The sequence below is a fragment of the Pleurodeles waltl genome, chromosome 2_2, assembly GCF_031143425.1.
Source record: "Pleurodeles waltl isolate 20211129_DDA chromosome 2_2, aPleWal1.hap1.20221129, whole genome shotgun sequence".
NCBI lineage: Eukaryota > Metazoa > Chordata > Amphibia > Caudata > Salamandridae > Pleurodeles > Pleurodeles waltl.
The window spans coordinates 810,001,992-810,027,602 of record NC_090439.1 but is presented as its reverse complement, the minus strand read 5'-3'; the positions used below and the strand labels follow the sequence as shown (position 1 = coordinate 810,027,602).

At 42.6% G+C, this 25,611-nt stretch overlaps 1 protein-coding gene across 2 annotated transcripts in view; it reads left to right on the top strand.

Moving 5' to 3' along the window:
* Positions 1-25,611, top strand: part of LOC138282643 (regulator of microtubule dynamics protein 1-like) — a 528,856-nt gene that overhangs the window by 429,787 nt on the left and 73,458 nt on the right. For both annotated transcript variants that reach the window (XM_069220437.1, XM_069220438.1), the window contains one exon: positions 4,282-4,312. In XM_069220437.1, coding sequence (XP_069076538.1) covers positions 4,282-4,312 — 31 coding nt within the window. The remainder of the gene's footprint in view (positions 1-4,281; positions 4,313-25,611) is intronic.

Here is a 25,611-nt window from a genome sequence, read left to right as displayed (position 1 = left end):
AAAGAAGGGTTAACTGTAAGCTGCCTAAACCAGAACTGTTTAAAGCCATTTCTGCCTCTCATACCACATCTGGAATGCAAGCCCTTCTTATAGGACAGTAACTGGACTCTGAACCAAGAAAGGACTAATGAGTGTTAACTGCTGACCACTTAGCATGAATAGTTACCTGGAAGTGGACAGGAACAGTTGGCAAAACAATGTCTGTGACATGTAGTCGCATGTAATAAAGAAATAGCATAGCTGCTCAGATGTAGTAAATTATTAAGTTGTGTTGTGACATCACAATCCCTTTTGCCAGAGCCAACAGCCAAGTTGACAGGCAGGACATCGAGAATAACTAAAACTGTTGTTAAAACAATGAATCTTGGCTTTTACTTTACCTGCTCTATGTTTGTAAATGAACAGTGATCAGCAGAAAGGCGATAGTTGTAGCATCATGTTTGTTTTTGCATGCTTTAGGTAAATATAGGAGAGAGTATGTCTATGCACAGTTCTACACATTCTGAGCTAGAGCTTATTTTAAATCTGACTTTCAACTGAAACTGAGTCTAATGATTTTCTTACCACAAATATCCAATTGTTTATGGTGTGTTTAATTTTGCACTTCCGAATTTTCATGTCTGCAAACATCCTATCTCTTTCATATGTAACAACAGCACCTAAGGATTTAAACAGTTTTCAGGAAGATGGAGGGTGTGACCATGCATTATAAGGAATAAAGTAACCCCACCATACATTATAAGGATATTGCAAATCACTTTTGAGCTCCCTGATCTTATATAAAGGAACTCACCTTCTCCCTTACTCTTAGATGGTCACTGAAGTCCTCGCTGACTTATTAGATCCCTCTAATGTCCGGCAGGCGGTACTTTATCCCATGCATTACATACGGAACAGCTGTGTATAGTTAAGCTGTAGATTGTTGGTAGTGGATCACAAACTGTATGAAACAATCTTTGACTTCCTGCTTCTTAGGAAAAGGCTAAACCTCTATTTTTAAGTGCATGGGGGTTAAGTAGGGCTGCTGTAGCAAGTACTGGTTTAAGCACATGAAGGTGATTTTACCTGGAGCTGTAATATAGGAACCACTAACATAAATTCAAATATGGCAATTCTGGGGGTCTTTACTAATACATTTAAAGCAGATTTGTGTCTCAGTTTAAGTACATTTTCACACGTTTTTTCCCAAAAATCACTTGGAAGAAAAGTGCTGTTGGATTGCAATTTTTAATATAATCGCGAGGGTGCGATATTGACAGAGGTTGTCTTCAAACCATTGTAAATGGTTGGCTCACTTGAGATTCAAATTGTGCAATTGTTGGTGGACCTTGCGTGAATATATTAAAATATGATAACTCTAGGAGATTGTAGCAAATTTGCCTTTTCTGAAGTGTCACCCCAGATTTCTCACCTATTATTTAGGCTTTATTTTTGCTGGCTTAAGGACTCTGTGCGACTTACCACTGTTAAACACTAGTAAAATGACTGTGCTTCCTCCCTAAAAATGTGCTGTATATTGGAACTCTCTATTTAGCCTATATAACCATCCTCTTAGACTATTGTGAATGGTGCCTAAAGTGCACCTATGACAGGGAAATTTAAATGTTGTTTGTGGGCTGTAGTGTAGATTTGCACCAGCCACATATTACAGAAAGTCAGTCTATTCCAGGAACATCACTGTGCTGTAGTTGGACTTCATCTTAAATGCTGGCAGTGACATATGTCATGTAACAATAACTGTGCCATGCACAAAAAGCCTATTTCTATATATTCATAAATCACTCTTAAAGTGTGCCTTGTGAGCCCACATGGCAGAGTATTAATATGAAAATACAGCACACTATATTTAAGGGTTCAGTGTGCCCTCATAACTAAATAAAAGAAATCCGAAAGCTATTTCAGTGTGTAAGCTTTGTAGACTGACTTAATAGTTAAGCTTAGATGTGATTAAAATATGAATTCCCTATCTCTACTTATGAAAAGGATAGAAAATGTTTCAAAGTTATCCCCTGTGTGGTTTTTAAAAAGTGATTTAATGGTGAAATCAGATTTTTGGTAATTTAAGCAGAAAAGTAACTTTAGAAAAATGCACATTAGGCAACCTGAGCCAGAACTCTATTAAAGTCTGTTTGCCACTTATGACACCTCCAGAGCAGGAGTAACTATTTTTCTCTAGGAGAGTGTTTTGCTTTACTGCTGACTGAGCCAAAATACACACACTGAGAGGAGTTGAAAAGATTCTCTGGAATGCACCTCTTAATCTGAAGAAGACATTTATTATATCTTTTTGCAAGGCCTGTATAGCCAAAAGTGTGCTTTTAAAAGTGCGACAATGAAGAAAGACCATGTAGAAAGAATCTTCAATCTATAAACAGCAAATATAAAGAGAAAGAGACATCTCTACCCTCACGGGAAATATATCAGGCATTCAACATCTAAATCCTGATTGAGGTCTCTTATCTCAACAAGCCCAACTCTGTACCGGAGCTTGGCCAGTTTCCTAGTCTGATTTAAACCTGACAATTTTTGCCCAAGTGAGATCTGGATATATGCTTTCATATTTGCGAGCAGGCTCACCCCTGTCCCTGTTCTCAAAAGTTAACCAGTCACTGTCCAGGTTTTCCTCTCTCTTTCGTGAGGAAACATTTTTCTCCCTTTCTTTTCCTTCCCCTGATAACTGTGACTGGCTCTGCGTTTCACGCTTGTTATCTTGCTTGTTTACCTTTCTGCTGCCTTCCTTTTGATCTAAACCTCTTTTACGGTACATTTCCCACAGGCTTTTGGTATCTATCCCATCAATCTGTTCTTTCTTGACACCATCTTTTAGTAGCGCTGTAAACATGTCTTTCCTGGACACTCTGTTGTTATCTGTGCGACCCTCAGACCTTGAAGATCTCTCTAAAAGTGTACTTTAAAAATGTGCAACAATGAAGTAAGACCATGTACAAAGAATCTTCAATTTATAAACAGCAAATATATACATGCAAGGATACAAACACCTATATTGATATATGCATATGGTGTATATGTATTCATACACAATACAAAGCAAATCCTTTATAGAAATGCATTACCGTAGGACCTGTCTGGTGCTTCATCTTTCTCTTGCCAGCAAGTCGTTGACCCCGGTTTGACCACAACAAGAAAGAGAGATCTTTACCCTCACAGGAAATATATCAGGCATTTGACGTCTAAATCCTGATTGAGGTCTCTGAATCTCCCACTGTCGACCTGGGTCTCTTATATATTTTAAACAAACGAGGAAAGAGCTTTCTGGAAAAAACCCTCCTGCTGCGCAAGAAGTATTAAACAGTGCTGCTATTTTAGGTAAGCTTTGAAAGAAACACATCGGAACGTGGCCAAAATCCCAAGGTGTCTTTCCCAAAATTAAACCGTTCCCTGCTTACCGTAAACATCAGTCTAGTACATCCTTATCTTGCTAACTGACTCCTCCATGTTTTGTCCTAGCCCTTCGGTGAGAAAAGAACACGCAGAATAGAAAAACACGTTGCATAACATTTTTGTACGAAAAACTACTTGCACCTTTAACGTGATCGTGAAGCTAAGGCTAAGCTGAATACAAAATGGAGTCTAACTGGGGAGCTGAATACAAAATGGAGTCTGTAACTGGTGACCACTAATGTGAAGGTGGACAGCTAAGCCAAGTGCAAGGTGGTGCGAAACGAAGTCAGTGGTCAAAACACAAATATCACTACAGAGAGTTAACAAACCTGGGTCATAGGACAGTGGCTTGCCTTGGAGCGTAGAAAGGCATTGGGTTTAATTGCTGGCCACTTAGCATTGATTAGTTATCTGCGAGTGGACAGGAACAGCAGTGGTGGCATGGTGAGACTCCGTTGTTCTTCTGCTAAATAGCCATCATGTAACAGACATTAGGGACAAGGATATGGGATGACATGGAGACAAAAATGCACCAGAGATTCAGAGGTCCTGAAAGGCATAACAATCAAATATGTGCGTTTTAGAAATATAAAGTAACACATTTGGTATAAGCTTTGTTGCAGCTTACTTAACATTGATTTGCTAACTTAATATACCTTATTTATGTTTTAGAGATTCGATTTTATGAATGTTTCCTGGTAGCTAGCTCTTTTTGCAAATAAAATATATATTTAGAATAAATGGAATGCCATGTCTTGCCCTAATCGAGGAATATTTCAAACTGTAAATATCTTGAATTGTGTTTTGTAATAGCTGGAAGGCTAGGAGTCAAATACACATTTGAAGCCAGCTACTAATGGTATATTTTGATCTTTGTAGGCGCTGAAACTCTTCGAGAGAGCAGAAGAAGGTACTCCATTTTTTTTCAGTCCAATTTAAACTTTCTTGCCGCACTGGTTAATCAGGCATTGGGCTTATATGCATTTGTTATTTATACTGGATAAACAAATATTGCCTTGGCAGTATGCCTCAAATCAACATAGACTCTGAAGAATGTTCGTAGCCTTATACACTTACTCGTTTGGATTGTTCTCTGTGCTGATATCGTACAAGAGTACATACCGTAGAAATGTGAAATTTGCATGTTACTTTTTGGTCTTTTTTTATCCTTTAAGTGGAACACATTTGTCCACACGGGGAAAATCCATGCCCCCGAACTTCAAGAAAAGGCAAGGCTAGTTGGGGCATTTTTAGAACCCATTTAGAACCTAACTTCCTCCTGCAGAACCCACCCAGCATTAGAACTTAGGACTGACCCAGCCCCCCCAGAACCCACCCAAACCATCCACAGCTGGTCCACTTTCACCACAGAGGAGGCTGAACTCATCATGAACAGCAATCACTCCAGAGCTCCAACAGATCCCTGTCCTCTCCACATCTACAACAGAGCCAGTGCATCCGTCGCCCCTGAATTCCGCAAGACTCTGAACTCCTCCATCACAACAGCCACCTTCCCCAAAGATTGGAAACACGCCAAAGTCCCCCCTGAAGAAACCCACAGCCGACCCATCAGAGCTCAAGAACTTCCGACCCATCTCGCTGCTACCCTACCCAGCCAAAGTCCTGGAAAAAGCCATAAACTCGCAACTGCAACAGTTCCTCGAAGACAACGGCTCTCTGGATACCTGTGAGTCTGGATTCGGTAGCAACCACAGCATGGAGACACCTCTTCTTGCAGCCACCAATGACATCCGCACACTCCTCGACCGTGGACACACCGCATCACTCATACTCCTCGACCTCTCAGCAGCCTTCAACACGGTCTCCCACAGCACCTTATGCACCAGACTCCACGACACAGGAATCTGCGGAAAAGCCTTGCAATGGATTCACTCCTTCCTCCATGGAAGAACACAGAGAATCAGGCTCCCACTCTTCACATCCAAACCAACAGACGTCAGCTGCAGAATCCCTCATGGATCGTCCCTGAGCCCAGTATTCTTCAACATATACATGGCCCTGCTGGCAGCCATCGTCAGAGACCACGAAGTGAACATTGCATCATACGCCAGTGACACACAACTCATCATATCCCTCACTGAAGACCCAGACAAAGCTAAAAGGAACTTTCACACCAGGATGAAAGCCGTCGCCGCCTGGATGAGGTAGAGCTGCCTCAAGCTCAGCTCGGACAAGACTGAGCTCATCAACTCAATCTCATCCTTGGATGACTCCTGATGGCACCCATCGCTCAGCGCACTACCTACTGCGGCTGACCACGCCTGCAGCCTAGGAATCATCCTCGACTCCTCCCTATCAATGACCGGACAGGTAAATGCAGTCACCTCTTCCTGCTGTCACACCCTCCGTCAGTTCCACAAATACTTCAAATGGATCCCTGTCGACTGCCGCAAACAATCACCCGGGCTCTAGTCACTAGCAAGCTTGACTACGGCAACGCACTCTAAGCACCACAACAAAGAACATCAGGAAACTACAACTCATCCAAAATGTAGCCGCAAGACTTGTCCTGAACCTCCCCCACCAAAAACACATATCCCAAAACCTGAGGACCCTCCATTGGCTCCCAGTAGAGAAGCGAATCAACTTCAAACTACTCACCCACACCTACAAGGCCCTGCACAACATCGGACCTGCCTCCCTGAACCATGGCATCTTTTTCCATAACCCCGCAAGACCCCTCCGCTCCGCCCAGCAGGTGCTAGCTACCAGCCCACACATCTGGAAAACCACAGCCAGAGGAAGATCTTTCACATACCTCGCAGCCAAGAGCTGGAACAACCTGCCCACGCATTTCAGACAAAGCTCATCTTTCACTATCTTTTGAAAGAACCTCAAAACATGGCTCTTCGAATGAGGCCCAGACCCACCACCAGCACCTTTCGACCCTTACAGGTTAGTAGTTGGTCCAAAAACTGATTGATTTACACATTTTAGCTTTGTCTTTTCCATATTGAACCTCTGGGTGCAAAGATGGTAGGAAAGGTTCTTGGGAATGTTTCTGACTCCCAGAAACTGTAGTACGTTTTCGAGGATGGCTGTTGTCTTGGGAACACCCATTTTCCAAAAGGCTTATTTAAACGTACAACTGCAGCAAATGTTGCTCAGTTAGTGGGTTTTCCAGTGGAGCAAGTGGAATGAAAACTGCTAATTCTGATTTTGAGGCTTATGGTTTATAAATTATGGTGTAAATTCTTCATTTTGCTGTTGCATGATTGCAAACTTTTTTTTTTTCAATTTTGTCCTAAATCATTACTTTTTTAGAAGGATTCCTGTACAAAGGTATACATGTTTTGGTTGATGCTGGTACCATGTTTACAATCCTGATAAATACCCCTTTTTAATAAGGACTAATGTGTTTTTTATGCAAGCATAGGTCATAGCTGTGCTATTTGTCTGCCCTCCGACTGTGAAGTGCAGGTGTTTGTAGCTGCTTGTTCAAGTGTATGTGAGTCACTGATTTTGGTTACCTGAGTTAGAAGAGAGTTTTTTCCTCTTACTTCCCTATTATTGCTAGTGCCAACCTGGCCAAATAGTCAACTATGAGACGATCAATTTTATTTGCTGAGACTACGTGTACTGCATCTCTAAGTGGCTACCCTGGGATCCATCAAAATCATAATGGCTGCACTTAAAAAGCTTCCCATTGTTGCTGAACTTGTTTGATCAAATGACAATCTTTTAAAAAAACCATATATTGGCTTATTTGGTAAAAGCACGCAACATCATGCACAGCTTCGGTTAGATCACTGTACTTCTCCTCCGGGCCCTACTTTTAAAGTGTTATTCCGAAGTTTGCCACATTGCAATATGAATTTCACTGGGTAATGGAACATCATATTATGTTGACTTTTTGTCTGAAATTATTAAGCACTTCCAGTGGCTAATGTTCCCATTAAGTCCAACTTATAATCATTCATACATTGCCCAAGGTCTTTCAAGTTTTCCAGTATTGATCTTGAATTGCCAAATGGAATGGCAAACTTAACACACTGTCCCATTCAGCAAATCCCCCCACATCTAAATATGGACGATCACCTTTTAAAAAAATGCTTCATAGAGATGTTAAGCATCAAGCACTATTTGATGAAAGGCTGTCAGACGTAGGAACAATGTTCAAAATAAAGCTATTAATTGCAGTGAATGATATTAAGGTGAACATTTCAGAAACGTTTTTCTCTATGTTTACCCTGAAATGTGAGTTTACTAATACTACAGTCTGGTATCCACAATAACTATCTTTACTTCTCATAAAATCATGTAGCGATTCAGAGACTACATGTACTCCCTCTCATACTGCAGGGGCGGCTCCTGTCGGGGCAAAGTGGTGGAGCGAGGGGCACAAAACAAAGACAACAGCATTACAAATAAAAACAAAATTACCTGACCCGCCGCATCGCCGCCACTACGCTCTTCTGCTTCCACTCCCAACCTGCCCTACGGCCAATCCTAATGCTGCTCTCATGCTGCTGGCAGCGTTAGGTTTGGCCTGAGCGCCCTGGCTTTGCACTCCCAGGCAGACTGGAAGCCTGTGCCTGCTCTCTCCAACCCGGCAACACAGTGCTGGGTTGGAGACAGCTCATTGTGCATGTGTGTTTGGCCGTCCTGAGATGGCTGGCCAAATACACATGCACACTGAGGGGAGTGCACAGCACTCCTCCTCCCTGCATGTCATCCTCCATGTACTGCCACTTGAAAAATAAAAACGATAATAAACACTGTTTATTATCGTTTTTATTTTTCAGTTTGCAGCTGCTGCTCTGCTGGTGGGGGGTGCAGGGGGCAACGCTTCTCTGCCATAGCGGAGGAGCCACTGCTGTCATACTGTCACATTCCAATACCTTGATCCGAGCCCTTAAACCCCACCACTAGTTATTCAAAGTTGCCAAATCTTGCCAAAGCATCAACATGCCTGACTAACAATAGCCCTCAAAACCTTGATGTTTGACAGTGGCAACCGTCAATTTTAAGGGGGGGGGCGGGCGGTAAGCACACTCACACTCATTCATTCACACACATGCACGCACATCCATTCACAACACTCATCAACATTCAAACACACACGCATGCACCAAACATTCATTTTAAAAAATCACACACACACACACACACACTTACCTTCAGCTCGGAGGTTCCAGTAGGGTTGGGACTGCTGCCTTCCCTCGCTGGCTGACCTTTGGTTAGCCAATGAGGGAAGGCAGCACTCCCAACTTCGTCACAGAGTGGGATGGGGTCAGTGAGAGTGCTGACCCCACCCCACTCAGTGACAAGGTGTCACTGATTGAAACTCGCCCGGGGCGCTTTAGGGCTTAAACCTGAAGCGCCCAGGTCAGAGTCAATGGGTGATGCCTACCCTCGTCACCGAGGGGAAGGGCCTCGAGGCACCTTTGCTGAGCCGAGGAGGTCACGCCCATGGGAGCTGTGACCTCTTCAGGCCAGCAAAGTTCAACTCAGGCAGCCAGGAGTCTTCACAAATCACGCATGTCTCTTTCATGGCTGCCTGATCTGAAAATGAAGAGTGGCTGTCAGGCTGACCTTTGTTCAGCCTTACAGCCACTCTTCATGGAGGGGCAAAAGGTGGGGGGAGTGGCACCTCCACCCTAAAGGACGGACTACTCCTGATGTTTGAACATTCTGGATGCTATAAGAATAAATATATCTCTGTATAAATCAGTCATCAAACATAATTAATGGACCTCGAGGCTTAATGGAACCAGAATCAAACTTAAGAACCTGACGTGCAACCACTCATTGCTAAAAAACACAATGTCCATAGATAAAAAATACTTAAATTGAACCAAAATCACATCCAAAATAGAAGAGACGTCCTAATAAATTTCCAACTTAAACACGCCTCCCCTGTGTAATTTGTACCAGATAAAAATAAAAGGTCGTAAGTATACCCATTTCCATACTACTTTCATCACGATAACTGCAAAACAAACTCGTGTGTTCAAAACGGTTCCTTGAGCTAACAAACTTGATCACAAAGACCTAAGTCCTTGTAGCTCGCACATTAAATTTGGACACCAATATTACAGTCCTATGATGCTGTTTGCTTATCTAAAATTAGAAGTAAACCCTGGATAGAGACATTTGTACCTTATGCATAGTTCCTAGGACTTCACACTGCATATCTGCTAATGAAAAATGTGATAAATTGCGCTGAAAACCACTTTTGTCTTCTATGAAACATATCATTTCCCTAGAAGCTGACCTATTACTAGTGTTGCGGAACCGTATCACTCCCCTCTTGGTGGCGTCCCAAACTTGCCCAGCTGAAAGGTGTTTGGTACATAGGTTGCAGGCCGATCACGTGCATGAAGTGTTTCGAACAAACCGCACCACTGAGAATGGTGCACTGGCTCAAGATCCACATACTGGCATCTTCAACTGCATGTCTGGCCTCCAAAGCCCCCTTCTTTGAATCCCTAAATACCTGTTGAAGAAATCTTAGTTCTGAAGCTTCACAAACGGCATGCAGCCAAGGGTGAAAATCCCAAGCTGCATGAAAAATACACCATTACCTATTTCTACTCATGCCATGGTCTAACAGTTTGGAACTCGCTGCCTCTTCTATTAAAATAACTGTTTCTCAATGTAATCCGATAAAAGTAAAGATTCCTCTTCAAGTAAGACATCACTGGAGGCATCCAAATGGCCATCAGGATAATCCGAAAGAAGTAAAGATTGCTCTTCAAGTAAGACATCACTGGAGGCATCCAACTGGCCATCAGGATACTGTGCTAAAATGACACCCTCCTGCGATAACGCAGGTCAAGGCAGTGCATCTGCTATCCACTTTGTTGCTACTGTGAGTTGCTAAGAAAGTGTTCTAACCCACACAATCCTGCTATTTTTTTATTTTGAACCTCTGATATATGGACTGTCCATGTGAGTCACGCTCACCCACTGCAATCTTCTCTTAAATGGATTTGAGTGGTAACCTCCAGCACCTGCCTTTTAGAATAAGAGTTGCTGCTGCTCAGCTGGAACAAAATACACTGTTCTGGTTACAAGTGAACAAGTGCACACCCATGTGCAGAGTGTCGAGGGAAGACTACTGCCTGGTCCATTTTAGTTTCAGTATTCGCATTTCAGTACACACGAAGACTGTTGAAAATAGGGCCTTGAATAAATTGATTAGGGCCTTTGCACGATTTTGATCTTAAGTAGGCATACCAAAATAAGCAATTTTTTCCCTTTGACTAAAGAGTAAGTATGTGGTGTTTCACTCTATTTACACTTTGGTTTAAAATTGTCCAAAATATTAATTTTGGAATGGTTTAAACTAGAGAACTGAATTACTTGAGTTTTCCTATTTTTAAAAAGGCAGGCACTGAAAATATTCATTTTGTCACATGTTTTTGAATTTTCCAATATTTTCTTGAATCATCCATAGTGAAATTCCTTTTTGACTTACGAGGCTGGGTTAATAAACAAACTGACGGCAATCTGATAGTTCCAAGTTACTTTTAGACAAGTAGTCTTCTCTTTGTAGAGGAAGAGGTTGCGTGAGGAATCTGCATAGGATTATTATCTGATAAGCCTGGTCATGTCCTTCTGGCAGTGAAAAAACTGGAACTGTGACCACTATAGGTACCCTTTGACATTTTCGAAGAAATTAACCACTTTTATAATTTTGTAGTGTCAGTTACGGGTGAAGCTAAAACACACGGACAGATCTTGCAGACCACAGCATGATTCAGCCATTTTTAAAACACCCACAATGCAGCGCAGGGGATACCTCCTTCCAAACCTCCACCTCCATTACAGAAGATGAAGAATGGATCCACCGTATGGATGAAGCCTGTACTTTCTAGGCTTCTGTGGACTCTTTTCCCAAGGGCACTAACAGTAACCTTTGCACTCCATCTGTTGGGCATTAGTGGCTGAGGACCCTGGAGAAGAGGATATCCTGGCACTTATGTTCACTGTTTCTGGCCGGAGGTGCTAGGTGAAAGACGTATCCTGGAGACCTGTAAAGCACACAGGTGCTCTGCAAATGGTTTTGGAACTGGGGGAGTACCGGAAGACATTGTAGTTTGCTTTGAGAGCTGCTGCTGTATGACAAAGAACTAGTAGGTGCTAAGGGCAAGAGGGCGGGTGCCTAAAGCTCTTCTTCAACAGAGGAAGAGAAGAGAAGTCTTGATCAAACTCCAAAAAACATACCAACCATTTAGATGCCCAAAGGCCCTAATCTGGTATTCACAGAGGGTGGAGCTCACCATCAGGAGCAGAAACCCAAAAACCCAGTTTAAAGCCTAAGATAGTCTTGTCTTGGTCACTCTTGTGCAGCTTGTCCAGCTGGTCCCCAAAGCTGCTGGGCCAAAAATACTCTCTAACTACATTCAGTGTTTAATTGATTATTACTCTTGGGATGGTCAGTGTCCTGAGGGACTGATACCACCACAGATCCAACAATACACCCCTGGCAAGAGAGTCATTTCCCTGGGAAGAATCCACCAACCACAAGAATGGCACCCCCAAACATGTCCATTGTGTCAGGCTGCACAAGCTGGTATCCACACCAGATCCCAGGAGCCCCAGGACCTCAATGAAGTGGCCCATGAGTGGGCCACCTCTGATTCTCACTACAGCTTCTTACCTTCCCACACTCAACTGGAGTCATACATAGAGGAGGAAAGAGGCGTTAAAGGAAAACAAATGCTTAATACCTCACCTGTAAGAAAAGAAGTGGCAGGTGAGGAACCGATCTGATTGCGCATGCTTGGGCTCCAGCGCAATACCCTTTGGTGCCCCATTCTTGTAAATAAAGACATCACAGCAGTGGGTGCTTTTTTGTGAAAAGTAACGACAATAAAAGAAGGCATTGAGGTGGCAACAGTTATTTGCATATTTGGTGAGGGGGCACCCAGAAGGGCAGGAGCATCACAGAAGCTACATAATTCTGTTGGGGGCCACCCAGTAGCAGAGGTTGTCCTCTTTAAGTCCCACCACTATTTATTTTGGATTAGTGACCCCAAGGCTCCTGGAACAATGGAAACCATAAAGTGAGAGAGTTTTCAAACAATTTTAAGAACGTCTGGACCTGGAACATGCACTTCTGACACTCTGAGGCGCATTGACCTATATTGCAAGGTACTTTGAGTAACTATGTTAATGTAAAACACAAGACACTGAAATGTTCAACATACTAATTCTTTGTTAATTGTACAAATGAAAGTTGCAATGACTGCATATTTTGGAGCTCCTATGGATACCTAAATGTGCAGATTCCACACCGTTTGGATATCCTCTGATGCTGGATTGGATACTGAAAACTTTGCAAGAACTCCTGTATACTGGTAAATGGCACCATCAGCCTCCATCATCCCTCCAATTTTGATGAAATGGAGCCACTAAAGGTGCTACCCTTAGCACATTTCACACAAGAAAGATGATGACGAGTACGAGAATGTTTTTCCACATCTCATTATACTGATGATGGTCTATACTTTGACCTTCAGAATGCCAGTGACTTAGACACTTGGCCTGAGACTACATTACATTCACCTTTTGGGTGCCACCACACAGGGACATGTTTCCTTTGGACAGGGTTGCATTGGTATTGGATTTGCAGTCACCCACTAACAAGACGAAGGCAAATCTGTTGCTTGATAATTCTACTACATGGGCCAGCAACATCTGAGACTTTACTGCTATTTAACAAGGGCTGGCTTAAGTCTCCTTTTGTCCCACTACCAACCCAATTGTTAAGTGTCAAAGACCTGCACTGGGGGATGTGCTCTTTCCTATACAGCACCCAACCTCTGAGAGCCTAGTCATGCAGGCATCCAAGAGCAAGGTAAATCCTTATAATTTTCCTACTGCTCCCCTGGATAGAGTGTGCAAACAATAGATACCTAGACAATAGATTTTTTTCTTTGCTAGTCTTGCTGTCTGGTCCTTGACTGCTGTGTACTTCTTGGCCCGCTACACACGCGGATATGGTGAGCAAGATCTTGTCTGTCCCCCACGAGGATTTTCCCTTTGCCTAGAATATACATGATGGCCTTGTTGCGGCTAAGTGTATCTTGACAGCCGGCCAAGACACTATAGCTATGAAAATTAGCCCCGGTTTCAGTGCCACACTTTGGATGTGTGTTACTGGGAATTCTGGTTATTTCCAGGCTTCCTGGATGGAGAACTCTTGTGATGAGCCAGACTGTATGGGGCAAAAGTAGATTCGGCCATAAACCCATTTTAAGACATAGCACCGGTCCCTTATTCCCAGGGGCTGCTTTCTGCTGCTTTCTGGGTCTTCCCGTAGTACCAGAAGATCTGGGGTTATTCGAGGGGACATGGTTAGCCTATTTTCTGAGTCTGACCACAATCACTCCTATTTGTTTGCCTCTTTGGGAGGGTCTGTTGTCCTAGTTTCAGGACAGGATTCTGCATCTGAACCTCCACAATGTATAACCTCCTGCTTGGAGACGGAGTGGAATCAACTGAGAGCTTTTGATTTTCCACCAGAGGTGGGTGATGTTATTCTAGCTCAGTCTGCATTGAAAGTCAGTTTATTCTGACTGTTGCTCTACTTCACACACCAAGCTATCTGATTTTCTGTTTATTTCAACTCTGGCCAATCAGGGCTCTGTCATGAGCACTGTAAAATGTTTAGTAGTCCTTTTGGCCTTTTTTTGTTCGGTTGATCAGTCCTTGTTATTCAAGTCATCTGCTTACGAAAAAGCTCTCAGATTTATTTCCCCCTACTCTTTTTATTGCTGACATCAGGCAATATTATGCTTACATATGAGTTCCATATCTGATTGGCCGATCCTATACAGTAATATAACTCAACCGTCATGTGCATTAGCTTCCCAACATTTACACACCAATTGTACCAAAAATAAACCTTGAGGTCTCTTTGGGGGTTTACTACATGCCTATGTCCTTTGAGTCCAGTACTGAAATCTCCTTATTCTCTGGGCCCCTACCAAGTAAATAAACCCTTCTACCCTCTTGCTTCTGGATTAGGTCTGTGACTTGTCATGTGTTATGCCTGCTCTATCCTGTATGCGCTATGGGGTGTCATTCTATTCTATCCCAGTTTTTAGTATGGAGAAAACAATATTGTTGAAGGCTCCTAGCAAAGTATGACTTCCTCACCCTTCATTTCGCTTCTTTGTGTAGCACTTTCACAGTTGGCCATTTCAGCATCTCTGAGTGCCAGGCATGGTGACTGGAGCATTCAAGGGCTTTCCAGGGCATTGCAACTTAGTGTTTTGCTAAGGCTAGGACAGTATCACTTAATGTACTTGTCACTTTATTGGCTTTTGGTTTTGCATACAGAGCTAAAATACATTCTCTGGTGTTTCACAGTGCTACTATCTGTGCTTACTTTACAGTCTGATATCTCAGAGAAGCTCCAGATTATATGGCAAAGGTCTGAGCCAACTTCCCTGCATCTGCGGCATTTAGCTTGTGAATCTAGGTTTATTGTATTAGTTATTTTTGGCATAAGGTATGCACTGTGAATATGTTACAAATTTATTACTCTAGATTGCGTGTTCCTCGAGATTTCGGAAGCATTCTGCAGTATTCTTCCCCAGTCCTTTTCGCTAACAGGTTTCCTTATATCAGACTTCCACAATTCCATTAGTGCCTTGAATAAGCCTTTGGACTGGCTCAGATGTGCTTGATATGCAATGGTCTTTGCCTTACGTTTACCTTTGGTAAAATATATAATTTTTAAGCCTTGATGTGTAAAAGATTCTTTGCTGCCCATTTTTGACTGCTTCTGTAGTGCCCATGCTACTCTGTAGCACCTTCTGTAATGGCGTTACAGAGTAACAATGTCATGCCTGTCTAAGTGGAGCCTTGGGCAAAACTACCTCTGGTGTGTTGGACAGTGACAGCAGATTGAGTCTGAAACCAATGAGGGTGTGCGCCCATACGGGGTATCTGTGATGTGGGAGAACACGCAAATCCTTCTGCAGTGGAGGACCGAAGTCTTGCTTAGTTTCACAAGACAGCGGCCAACTTGTTTGGGGGTACTATTTAGCCTGAGAGAAAACTGGAAACAACGCTTGTCGTTCCAGTCTTCCACTGATCTTGCCTTCCAGATTCTCACCTGTTCTATCGGACTCCTCAGTGTTTCTGGGTGTGGTTTTCCGGCAGTTCTGTCTGCGTCTTCTCGCTGCAGCATTTATCAATCTGGATACTTGGGGAAAAAAATATAAGAGACAAGTACTTTTAAACATTGAAGGTGGTAACAGCGCTCGCCTGCTTCCTATACTTACCTGTGCTCGTGGGTTGATCTTTCTCTTGAGGTTCTGACAAGCTCTTGAGTTTCTTCATGCGGGCACCGCTCTGATATTTAAGCTCTGCTTCAAAAGAGATACATAGAACTTAGACAATTGAATGGTGCCCGAAAAACAAAAGAGTTTGATGGCATGTGTGGCTGTAGGTTCACATGCTCCACATACTTCTGCCATCTAGTGTTGGGTCCACAAGGTTGCAGGTAGTTTTTTCCCCAAAAAAGTGTTTCGAGTCACGAGGTATAGTGACTCCTTCTCTTGCTGGTAATGCGTTTGGGCATCAACTCCAATGTTAGATTGTTTTTTTCTGCTGTCGAGTCCAGTCGTATTTTCACCAAGCGCTGGTTCAAGACTGTTTTTCAGACTCTTCTTTTCGGGATACCTCCCACACCATCTGTATTGTCTTTTGAATACATATATCCTATCCTTTGTGTTCTGGGACCTGAAGAAACTACCCGTTGAATCATTGCATTCTGACAGAGGCCCTTCGGACCACCATTTTCTCGGTTCCATCTCGAGGAGAATGAACTTCTAATGGAACAAACTCCCTTCTGTTTTTGCCCTAGGTGTCACACAAAGATCTATAAAGGCCCACCGAGATCAAAGGGCCCATCATCGTGAGATGCAGTGACAGATTGAGGAGACTTCAGACATCTTCAAGCTACAGGACACCATATCGGAGCCAGAGCAGGAGCTACAAGAGACCTCGGCTGCCAAGAAGGAGGCCTTTTTGGTCGACGATTCTGAGTCAGATGTGGACACAGTTCTTGCAATGCAAGACCTTCCTCCAGCTCAACCAACTGTGAATACCGGGTCCCCGTCTCAGTTCAAAAGACAACCACTTGCACAGAAGGGAAGGCTACCGGGCTGTCACTGCCGTTGGGCCATGGCCAGCATGAAAGACTCATTCAGAAGCCCCGCCATCGAGCTTGGCTCCTAAAAGTAAGCCTAAGCATGCCATCATGTTACTGAGCTGCACACCACCAGCTTCTGCTCTGAAAGCTTCAGCCTCCCATTTGGCACCGACCACCCCAGCATAAAAAAAAACACTGCATGCTTTGGCACTGACAGTTTTGGGATCAAAATTCAAGAGCACTTCAGCGCCAAAAAAACTGAATGTCACTGTACCTTTGGAGCCGAGTACTTCAATTGAGCCTATCCTCCACAGAATGAAGCAGCACCTGGATACTAAACAAACATAGCTTCATATCCAACCACAGACTGGACATGTTGTGGTTAAAGATTTTGTTTTGATGCCTTCTAATAGGCAGCTTACTTTTGAAGAGGGCATCGACATTTCTATGCCTCCTGCCAAACACAAGAGGATGGATAGAGACTCTGATAACATACTCCCTTCTTTGTCTTTTTATCCACCACCAAATACACCACCACTTTCCAGTTTGCCTATTCATTCTCAGAGTAACCCCCTTGATAGTACATCTCAGGGCTCCCCCTACTCTTTTTATGAAGTTCAGGAAGCAGGGCACGATACTGTGACTTTCCAACAAGACACAGTCCCATGTTCACAATATAATATTGACCCTTCGAGCGACACTGACACAGATATCTATCCAGCCAGACCTTCCGTGCCAGATGATACTACCTCCTTTCAGAAGCTCATTGGGAGGGCAAACACGTATCATCAGGTGCACCTAGATAAAGAGCGTATCGAGGATGACTTCCTCTTTGAAACCCTCACTACAACCCAGAGGGACACACAATACCTTCCCATGCTAAAGGGAATGATGAACCATGCGGAGGACATTTTTTTAGGATCCTGCAAGAGCATGTATTATTGTGCCGCGTGTGGAGAAAAAATACAAAATCCCTCCCTCAGACCCCATGTTTAGTAGAGGTCAGATTCCCGCAGATTCCCTAGTGGTGACTAATACTAAGAAGAGAGCCAATTCACAAGCAGCTAGTGTTGCTTTGCCTCCTGATAAGGAGAGCAAGTTAATTAACACCTTTGGAAAGTGGGTTGCTGCTCAAGCTGCCAACCATTGGCATATCCCTAACACTCAATGCCTGCTTGCTAGGTATGACCGTGCCCACTGGGACGAAATAGTGGAGCTCCTCCATTATCTCATAGAGGAGCACAAAAAGAAGGGCCAACAAGTTGTTAAAGAAGGCCAGCTTATCTCTAACAATTCTATTCGCTGATCCTTGGACTCTGCTGACACGGCCGCAAGGGGCATCAACACCAGTGTCCTCTTCCCCCGCATGCATGGCTTTGCATTTCTGACTTCAATCCTGAGGTACAGCAAACCATACTCAATGTGCCTTTTGACACTTTTTCAGCCTGCAGATTTAACAGGCGCTCGAAAAGATGAAAAAAGACAATGAAGTGGCCAAGTCCATGAGCGCCGTACAAACCACTGGTTCTCGTGGGGCTTTTTGTAGGCCACAATATAAGTCAGACTCCAAAACAACAGACACTTCATCCTCTTATCAAAACGGACAACCTCATTCATCCTCAGGCCGTGGTAAGACTCCCTCCCCTAGAGGCTCCTCCACTGCCTCCAAACAGTGACTCCCTTCACCTCCCCCCGACTACCTAACACCTGCCAGGGGACGTCTTCAACATTTTTTTCAGACATGGCAAACTACTACAACATATCAATGGATGTTGGATATTATCCATCATGGTTACTGTCTGGGGCTTATTTCTGCACCTCCAAACACCCCCCCTCCCACACTCACAAACTTTCACCAGAACATATCATTCTGTTCAAACAGGAAGGGCAGGCTCTACTAAGCAAAGGAGCTATAGAATCCGTTCCTCAACAACATCAGGATGGGTCATTAAGGCCTATTCTAGATCTCAGGTCTTTGAATCACTACATCCTGTCAGATAATTTTCACATGGTCACACTTCAAAACGTGATGCAACTGCTTCAACAAGGTGATTTCCTCTCAGCACTAGATTTAAAGGATGCCTACTTTCATATTCCCATACACCCAGTGCATTGCACATATCTCAAATTTGAAATAGCAGGACAACACTACCAGTTCAAAGTACTTGCCTCTGGAGTCACAACAGCCCCCAAACCCGAGTGTTAACAAAGTATCTAGCAGTGGTTGCAGCTCACTTATGCAGACAAAATATTCACGTCTTCCCATATCTGGCCGACTGGCTTATCACAGCCAACACTCCCAAACAATGTCTATAATCACACTCAAGTCACCATTGACGTGCTTCATCAACTAGGTTTCAATATCAGTTTCCAAAAATCGCATCTGCATCCCCTTCAGATCCAACCCTATCTCAGGGCTGTTCTGATCAGACAACTAGGGTTAGCTTATCCCAATGCAGCAAGGATAGAAAACTTTGAAACATAACTTTCCTATTTCCCCCCTAATCACCAAGTCACAGTAAAATGTGTCATGAGGCTTTTAGGCATGATGGCCACTTGCATTGCCATAGTGCCACATTTCTGGCTCCACATGCGCCCATTTCAGGAATGTCTAGCATGCCGTTGGTTTCAGGGACAGGGTAATCTAGAGGATTTAGTATTGGTAGACAGCCATACCATCGCTGTCTGCATGGTGGGACAAAACAAACCTGTTAAAGGGGCGGCCTTTTATAGACCCTGTTCCCCAGATCATTCTCATAACGGACACAACTCAGACAGGGTTGAGTGTTCACCTTCAGGATATCACAGTCCAAGGTCTCTAGGATCCCAAACATTCCACTATGCATATCAATTACCTAGAGGTTCTGGCTGTTCACCTATAGCTAAAAGCGTTCACAGTTCACATCTTCAACATATTGTCCTAATACGCACAGGCAATATGCCAACCATGCACAAAGTGCAGAAACGGGGGAGGCACTATATCAAACTGTCTCACCTATTGCAGACAATCTGGCATTGGGCCATTCGCCACATCATTCAGCTGCTAGCGAAACATCTCTCAGGGACACACAACAACTTTGCCGATCTCCTTAGCAGGATGCAACAACAAGTCCACGAGTGGGAATGCCACCAACAAGTGCTGCTACCCTACTTTCAAAAGTAGGAGTACCCAGACATAGACCGCTAGCAAAGAAAAGGTAGCAATGGCAAAATGAATGCCCCTCCCATAGGTGTCCAACAGTGTCTAGGTAGATTACACTTATTTCAGAGTGTCTACCAACTGTGCTATATGGTTGTCAACCCTGCTACCCACAGGTAGAAATATGTATGAATACATAATAACTTCAAACATTTCAACCAAAGCACTCTCTTTGTTCAAACATGGGTAGCACAGTCAATAGCATAAGTCTTTCAGACCAGTCCGTCTTGTGTTGCAAGATCTTCTTTAAGTGTGAAAGTTCAATTCAATTCATATTCTCTTACAGTTCTTCATTACAGTTGTTTATGCTTGACAGCCAACACGTCTTTCGTCACAAAGTGACTTTATCAAGGCTGTGGAGTATAGAAAGTAACATATGTACATGAACCAAGTGTACATGGTGAGCACTGGCTGTTGTGTAAAGTGACTTCCCAACATAAGGCAGTGACATGCCTGCACCAAGTGTCGTATGTGTAAAAAATATAGTGTAGAATGTGCATCCAGTACGTGAGTAGAAATCCTAATGTGGGAGTTACAGTTCATACAAAGACAGATATAGGTAACTAGAGGTCAGGATAGAGAATACCTTAAGTGTCCATAAAAGGAAATGATTGAAAGAGAATAGTCAATAAGTCCACTATTAATAGTTTTTGTGATATTAGTTCCCGATAATAAGTAGAAACAAGAAGATATCGGAGTCACTTTATAATGTACTGACCAATGAGTGTCTCGAAGGTCCAAAAGAATTCTATAATTGCATCTATAGTTGTGCTTCATTAATTATCAAAGCCAGACAAAAATGTAGTGTAATCCAAAGAGGGGTGCCAGTAGGGTGGTCGGCACAAGTGGAACTTTAACAGATCATGTCTTCAGAGTTGTACATCAGAAAATATATTTGACACGGGCCATGATAAGCCCAGTGTGCTGTAGATAAAAGGAATGAATGATAAGTGAGCAAACACTAGAGAAATTCTGGCCAGTAAGTCATAATAAGGTAGTAGCCATAGAATATAAACCATACGCAGACCAGTCCTTGAAAAATGGATGAATGACTAGGGAGTACAAAGTGCCCAGCCCCCCCAAAGAATTACGTATCAGGTATCTGGAAACTAAAACACACAACCATTGTGTGAATAAATCATAGCCAAAAGTTAATAAAAAAGGAAATAGAATTATATAGTCGTAGTGTAAAAACATTATTAAAATTAGCCCTTGTTTAGCCAAAAGTTTTTAAGTTCACAGAGGCACATGAGACCGTCCCAAGATCGTGACCCAGAAAAAATGATTATTCAACAGTGACTGGAGGCAATGCACAAAGAGGGAAAAACCCATAACGAAATGCATATATGATAACGCAGTTAAGACTCAATTTAATAGTACATGCCAAATGAGGTGAGGTAATGATGAGTCCGCATAACTCATCTGTTTCTGCAGGTACATACAAAGTGCCGTGGTAATGGTAGTGAGGCCTTAACACTATGCATGAAGTCGCTTGTTTAAGAGCGTGCATAACTGGTGTCACATAAGGAAAACCTTAAACCGCTAGGGTAATTGCTGGTATCAAAAGTGCACACAGGAGGATTTGTTACTTACTGCGTCTCCTGCCGCCCGGTGTTTTCGGCTGTGTGCTGTCAGGAATTTGAGTTTAGGACGGTTCCCGGAGTGGGTTTAAATGGAAGCTGATAGGTAATAGAAATGGGACAAACAACCCACATTGGTAACGGCGGCCATCTTAGAATGATGAAAGCTGTTCAAAAACTGAGGAGAGCAAATACTCGACTGGTTCAGCTCTGGCATGACATACAGATGAGCATTTAAGCACGGATTCTGACGGTGCCGTGAGGGGTAACTAACATGCATAGCGCATATAATGTGGCATTCGGAGTTCAAATAAGTATAGAGAACTAATCTAAGAATAGAAGACCACACATAGTGGCTGCCATATTAGTGTAGGAATTTCCTATGGAGAGCAAGTAAGGAGCAAAGGATTATACAAATACCAAGTAGATATGAAAGAAAGAAAAATGAATATGCATATTAATAATCACCTAACGAAAGAGTAACGGGTGAAATAGAAAAGTATTTATACGTTGATCACAATGGATATAATGTGCTGTGTACCATGTGTAATATACAAATGCTGATACATGCAGGTGGGAGATAAGGAAAGGAAGATGGGAGGAGAAAGCGGATATACAATTATGAACTATTTATAGAAAATTCTTGTCGATAAGGGTCAGAAGAGAGCCATGAGAAAGTATATTACATACATAATGTAGGGTTATTTAAACATATTTTAAAATGTCTGACATAATCAAGAGTAGAGGTATCAGCAAATAAGTGCATATATAAAGTAACATTATTTCCACATATTATCATAAGAACACTCCATTTTCTCATAGTTCCCAAACAGATAAATAATTAACTGTAAATGGACAATTAATGCAGTTGTCAATACTTGTGGCCGTGCTCACCCATTTATTAGCAAAGGACATAGTCAATTAGTCCAAAAACACATGTAGTTCCCTTTCTACATTCAGTCCATGCTCCACAGCCCTTAGTCTAGTGATCCATCTGACTTCCTGTTTTCTAAGTTCTTTATTTCGATCCCCAGCCTGGGGTGGCTGGGAACATGTGTAATGCCACGGAAGTTGATGTTGAGGACTTCTGTATTGTGATGTGTCATGTTGTAGTGAACAGCTATGGGATAGTTAGAGGTGACATTACGAATGGCTCTAATTTGTTCCTGAATCCGCTCCTTGAGTGGATGGATGGTACTGCCCACATATATCTTTTCACACCCTCAGATGCTGCAATAGACAGTAAATCTAGTGTTGCAGTTAATTAATTCTCTTAGGTGATGTACCTCCTTGGTGTTGTAGGAGAATGTTAGCGTTTTGTTCAATACAAACTGGCAAGAGATGCATCCCCCACATGTGTAGAAGCCCTTGGGTTTTGTGGGCAACCATGTCTCTGGTTTCCCTTGTGTGTGTGGAGCAATATAACTGGGGCATAATTTTTCCCTCAGGGTGATGCCCCTGCTGTGTACCATTGAGAGTCTCTTATTGATGACCTTACCTAGGGTGGCATCCATTTGTAATAAGTGCCAGTGTCGTCTGAGGATACGATACACCAACATACTAGCTGTACTATACCTGGTTATCATAGACAGCTTAATCCCTTTAGATGCTGTGTGTTTTTTCTTTCTTTTTGGAATCAGTAGATTCATATGCTCTTTGGACATGATACGCTTTTTAGCTCTTGAGAGTACATGGTTAGGGTATTCCCTGTTGTGAAAACATTGTTCTAAATGATCCAACTCCTGTTTGAAAATCTCATTGCTCCTACAGTTGAGTCTGGTTCTGGACCTTTCCCCATACAGTATTGTGTTGATTTGTGTGCAGTGGTGTGCACTGTGTGCATGTAAAATGGAATTTTTGGACAGTATTTTGTTTTCCACAACATACAGAGTTACATCAAGAAATTCAATACTTTGTATGCCTACATGATGTGTGAACTTAAACACTTTTGGCTAAACATATGCTAATTTTAATAATGTTTTTACACTACTAGTATATAATTCTATTGCCTTTTTTTGTTAATTTTTGGCTATGACTAATTCACACAATGGTTGTGTGTTTTAGTTTCCAGATACCTGAATACGTAAGCTTTTGAGGGACTGCTCACTCTGTACCCCCTACTCATTCATCCATTTTTCTCTGTCTATTTTGCATATGGGTTATATTATATGGCTATTACCTTATTATGACTTACTGGGCAGAATTTCTCTAGTGTTAGCTCACTTATCATTCATTCCTTTCATCTATAGTACACTGGGCTAATCATGGCCCGTGTCAAATACATTTTCTGATGTACAACTGAAGACATGATCTGTTAAAGTTCCACTTGTACCGACAACTCTACCGACAACCCTTTTTGGATTACTCTACATTTTTGTCCGGCTTTGATCATTAATGGAGCGCAAACTAGAAATGCAATTACAGAATTCTTTTGGACCTTCAGTACATTTTAAAGTGACTCTGAATATCTTCTCATTTTTACTTATTATCAGGAGCTAATAGCATTAAAAACTATTAATGGTGGACTTATTGACTATTCTCTTTCAATCATTTCCTTTTATGGAAACTTAAGGTATTCTCTATCCTGACCTCTAGTTACCTATATCCATCTTTGTATGAACTGTATCTCTCACATCAGGATTTCTACACACGTACTGGGTGAACACACTGCACTATCTTTTTTACACATTTCTATACGACACTTGGTGCAGGCATGTCACTGTCTTTTGTTGGGAAGTCACTTTACACAACAGCCAGGGTTCACCATGTACACATGAACACCATGTACACTTGGTTCATGTACATATGTTCATTTCTGTACCCCACAGCCTTGATAAAGTCACTTTGTGATGAAACATGTGTTGGGTGCCAGACATAGACCTATTTGCAGCAGAAGAATATATCAAATGCCCACACTTCGACTTCAGGTTCCCACACCCTCAGTCTAACGGCAATGCTCAATGGATGAACTGGTCAGGGATATTTGCCTATGTTTTTCCTCCTCTCCCTCCTTTTCAGTTTCTGGTTCAGAAGCTCAGGCAAACATCCCTCACATTGATACTGGTGGCCCCCACGTGGACCAGACAACTGTGGTTCACCACTCTTCTGGAACTGTCACTGGTTCATAATGAAAAACTTCCCCTCAGCCTGGACCTTCTCACTCAGATCAGGCACCCAAATCCCAAGGAATTAAATCTTGCGATATGGCTCCTGAATTCATAGAGTTTGGATACCTTAAGCTACCTCAAGAATGCATGGATATTCGTGAAGAGACACATAAACGCACTACTAGATTATGTTATGCAGCAAAATAGAAAAATGTTTTGTCTGCTACTGTCTATCCAAGCAATGATACCCCTTCAAAGTATCAGTGCATAGTATTCTTTTGTACCTTATTCCTTTGCAAAAAGCAAACTTAGCCTACACTTCCATAAGACCACATCTGGCAGCTGTAGCTGGGTACCTTCAGAACAGACAGCATTCTTCTCTTTTCAAGATTTCAGTCAATAAAGCTTTTATGGATTGACCCAAGAGATTGATCCTGCCAAGGGTACCTCCAGTGCCTTCTTTGAATCTTAGCATTGCACTCACTAGACTCATAGGTCAACTATTTGACCCTCTTCTTTCATGTCCTCTGCAGTTCCCATTGTCGAAAGTGGCACTCTTAGTTGCTATCACTTCACTTAAATGTGTAAGTCAGCTCCAGGTCTTAGCCCTGCAAGAACCCCCTTTTTTCAAATACACAAGGCTAAAGTAGTTATTTGCACCAAGCCAAAATTCTTACCAAAACTGGTATCTACTTTCACTTAAATCAAACCATTGAATTGCCAGTCCTCTTCCAGACCCAGTTCTTGAAAGAGCTCTCAATACATTAGACGTAGAGAGAGTGCTTATGTTCTACATTGATAGAACTAGAACTTTTAGGAAAACCAAACAGCTCTTTGTAGTCTTTTCACCACCACACAAAGGCAACCCTGTATCTAAAACTGGCATGGCTAGGTGGTTCATTGTATCCAGACTGGCTATGCTAAAGCCAAAAGACCATTAGCTGTTCTTCCTAGAGCTCACTCCGTTACGAAAAAAGCAGTAACAATGGCCTTTTTAGGTAACCTTCCTATAGCTGAAATATGTTATGGGACCTACATGGTCTACCCTTACACCTTTACTAAGCATTATTGTGTGGGTGTGTCAGCACGCCAACATGCTAATGTAGGACAGGCGGTGCTACATACACTATTCAAGACCACTGCATTACCCACAGGTTATCCACCGCTTTTGAGAGGCACTGCTTT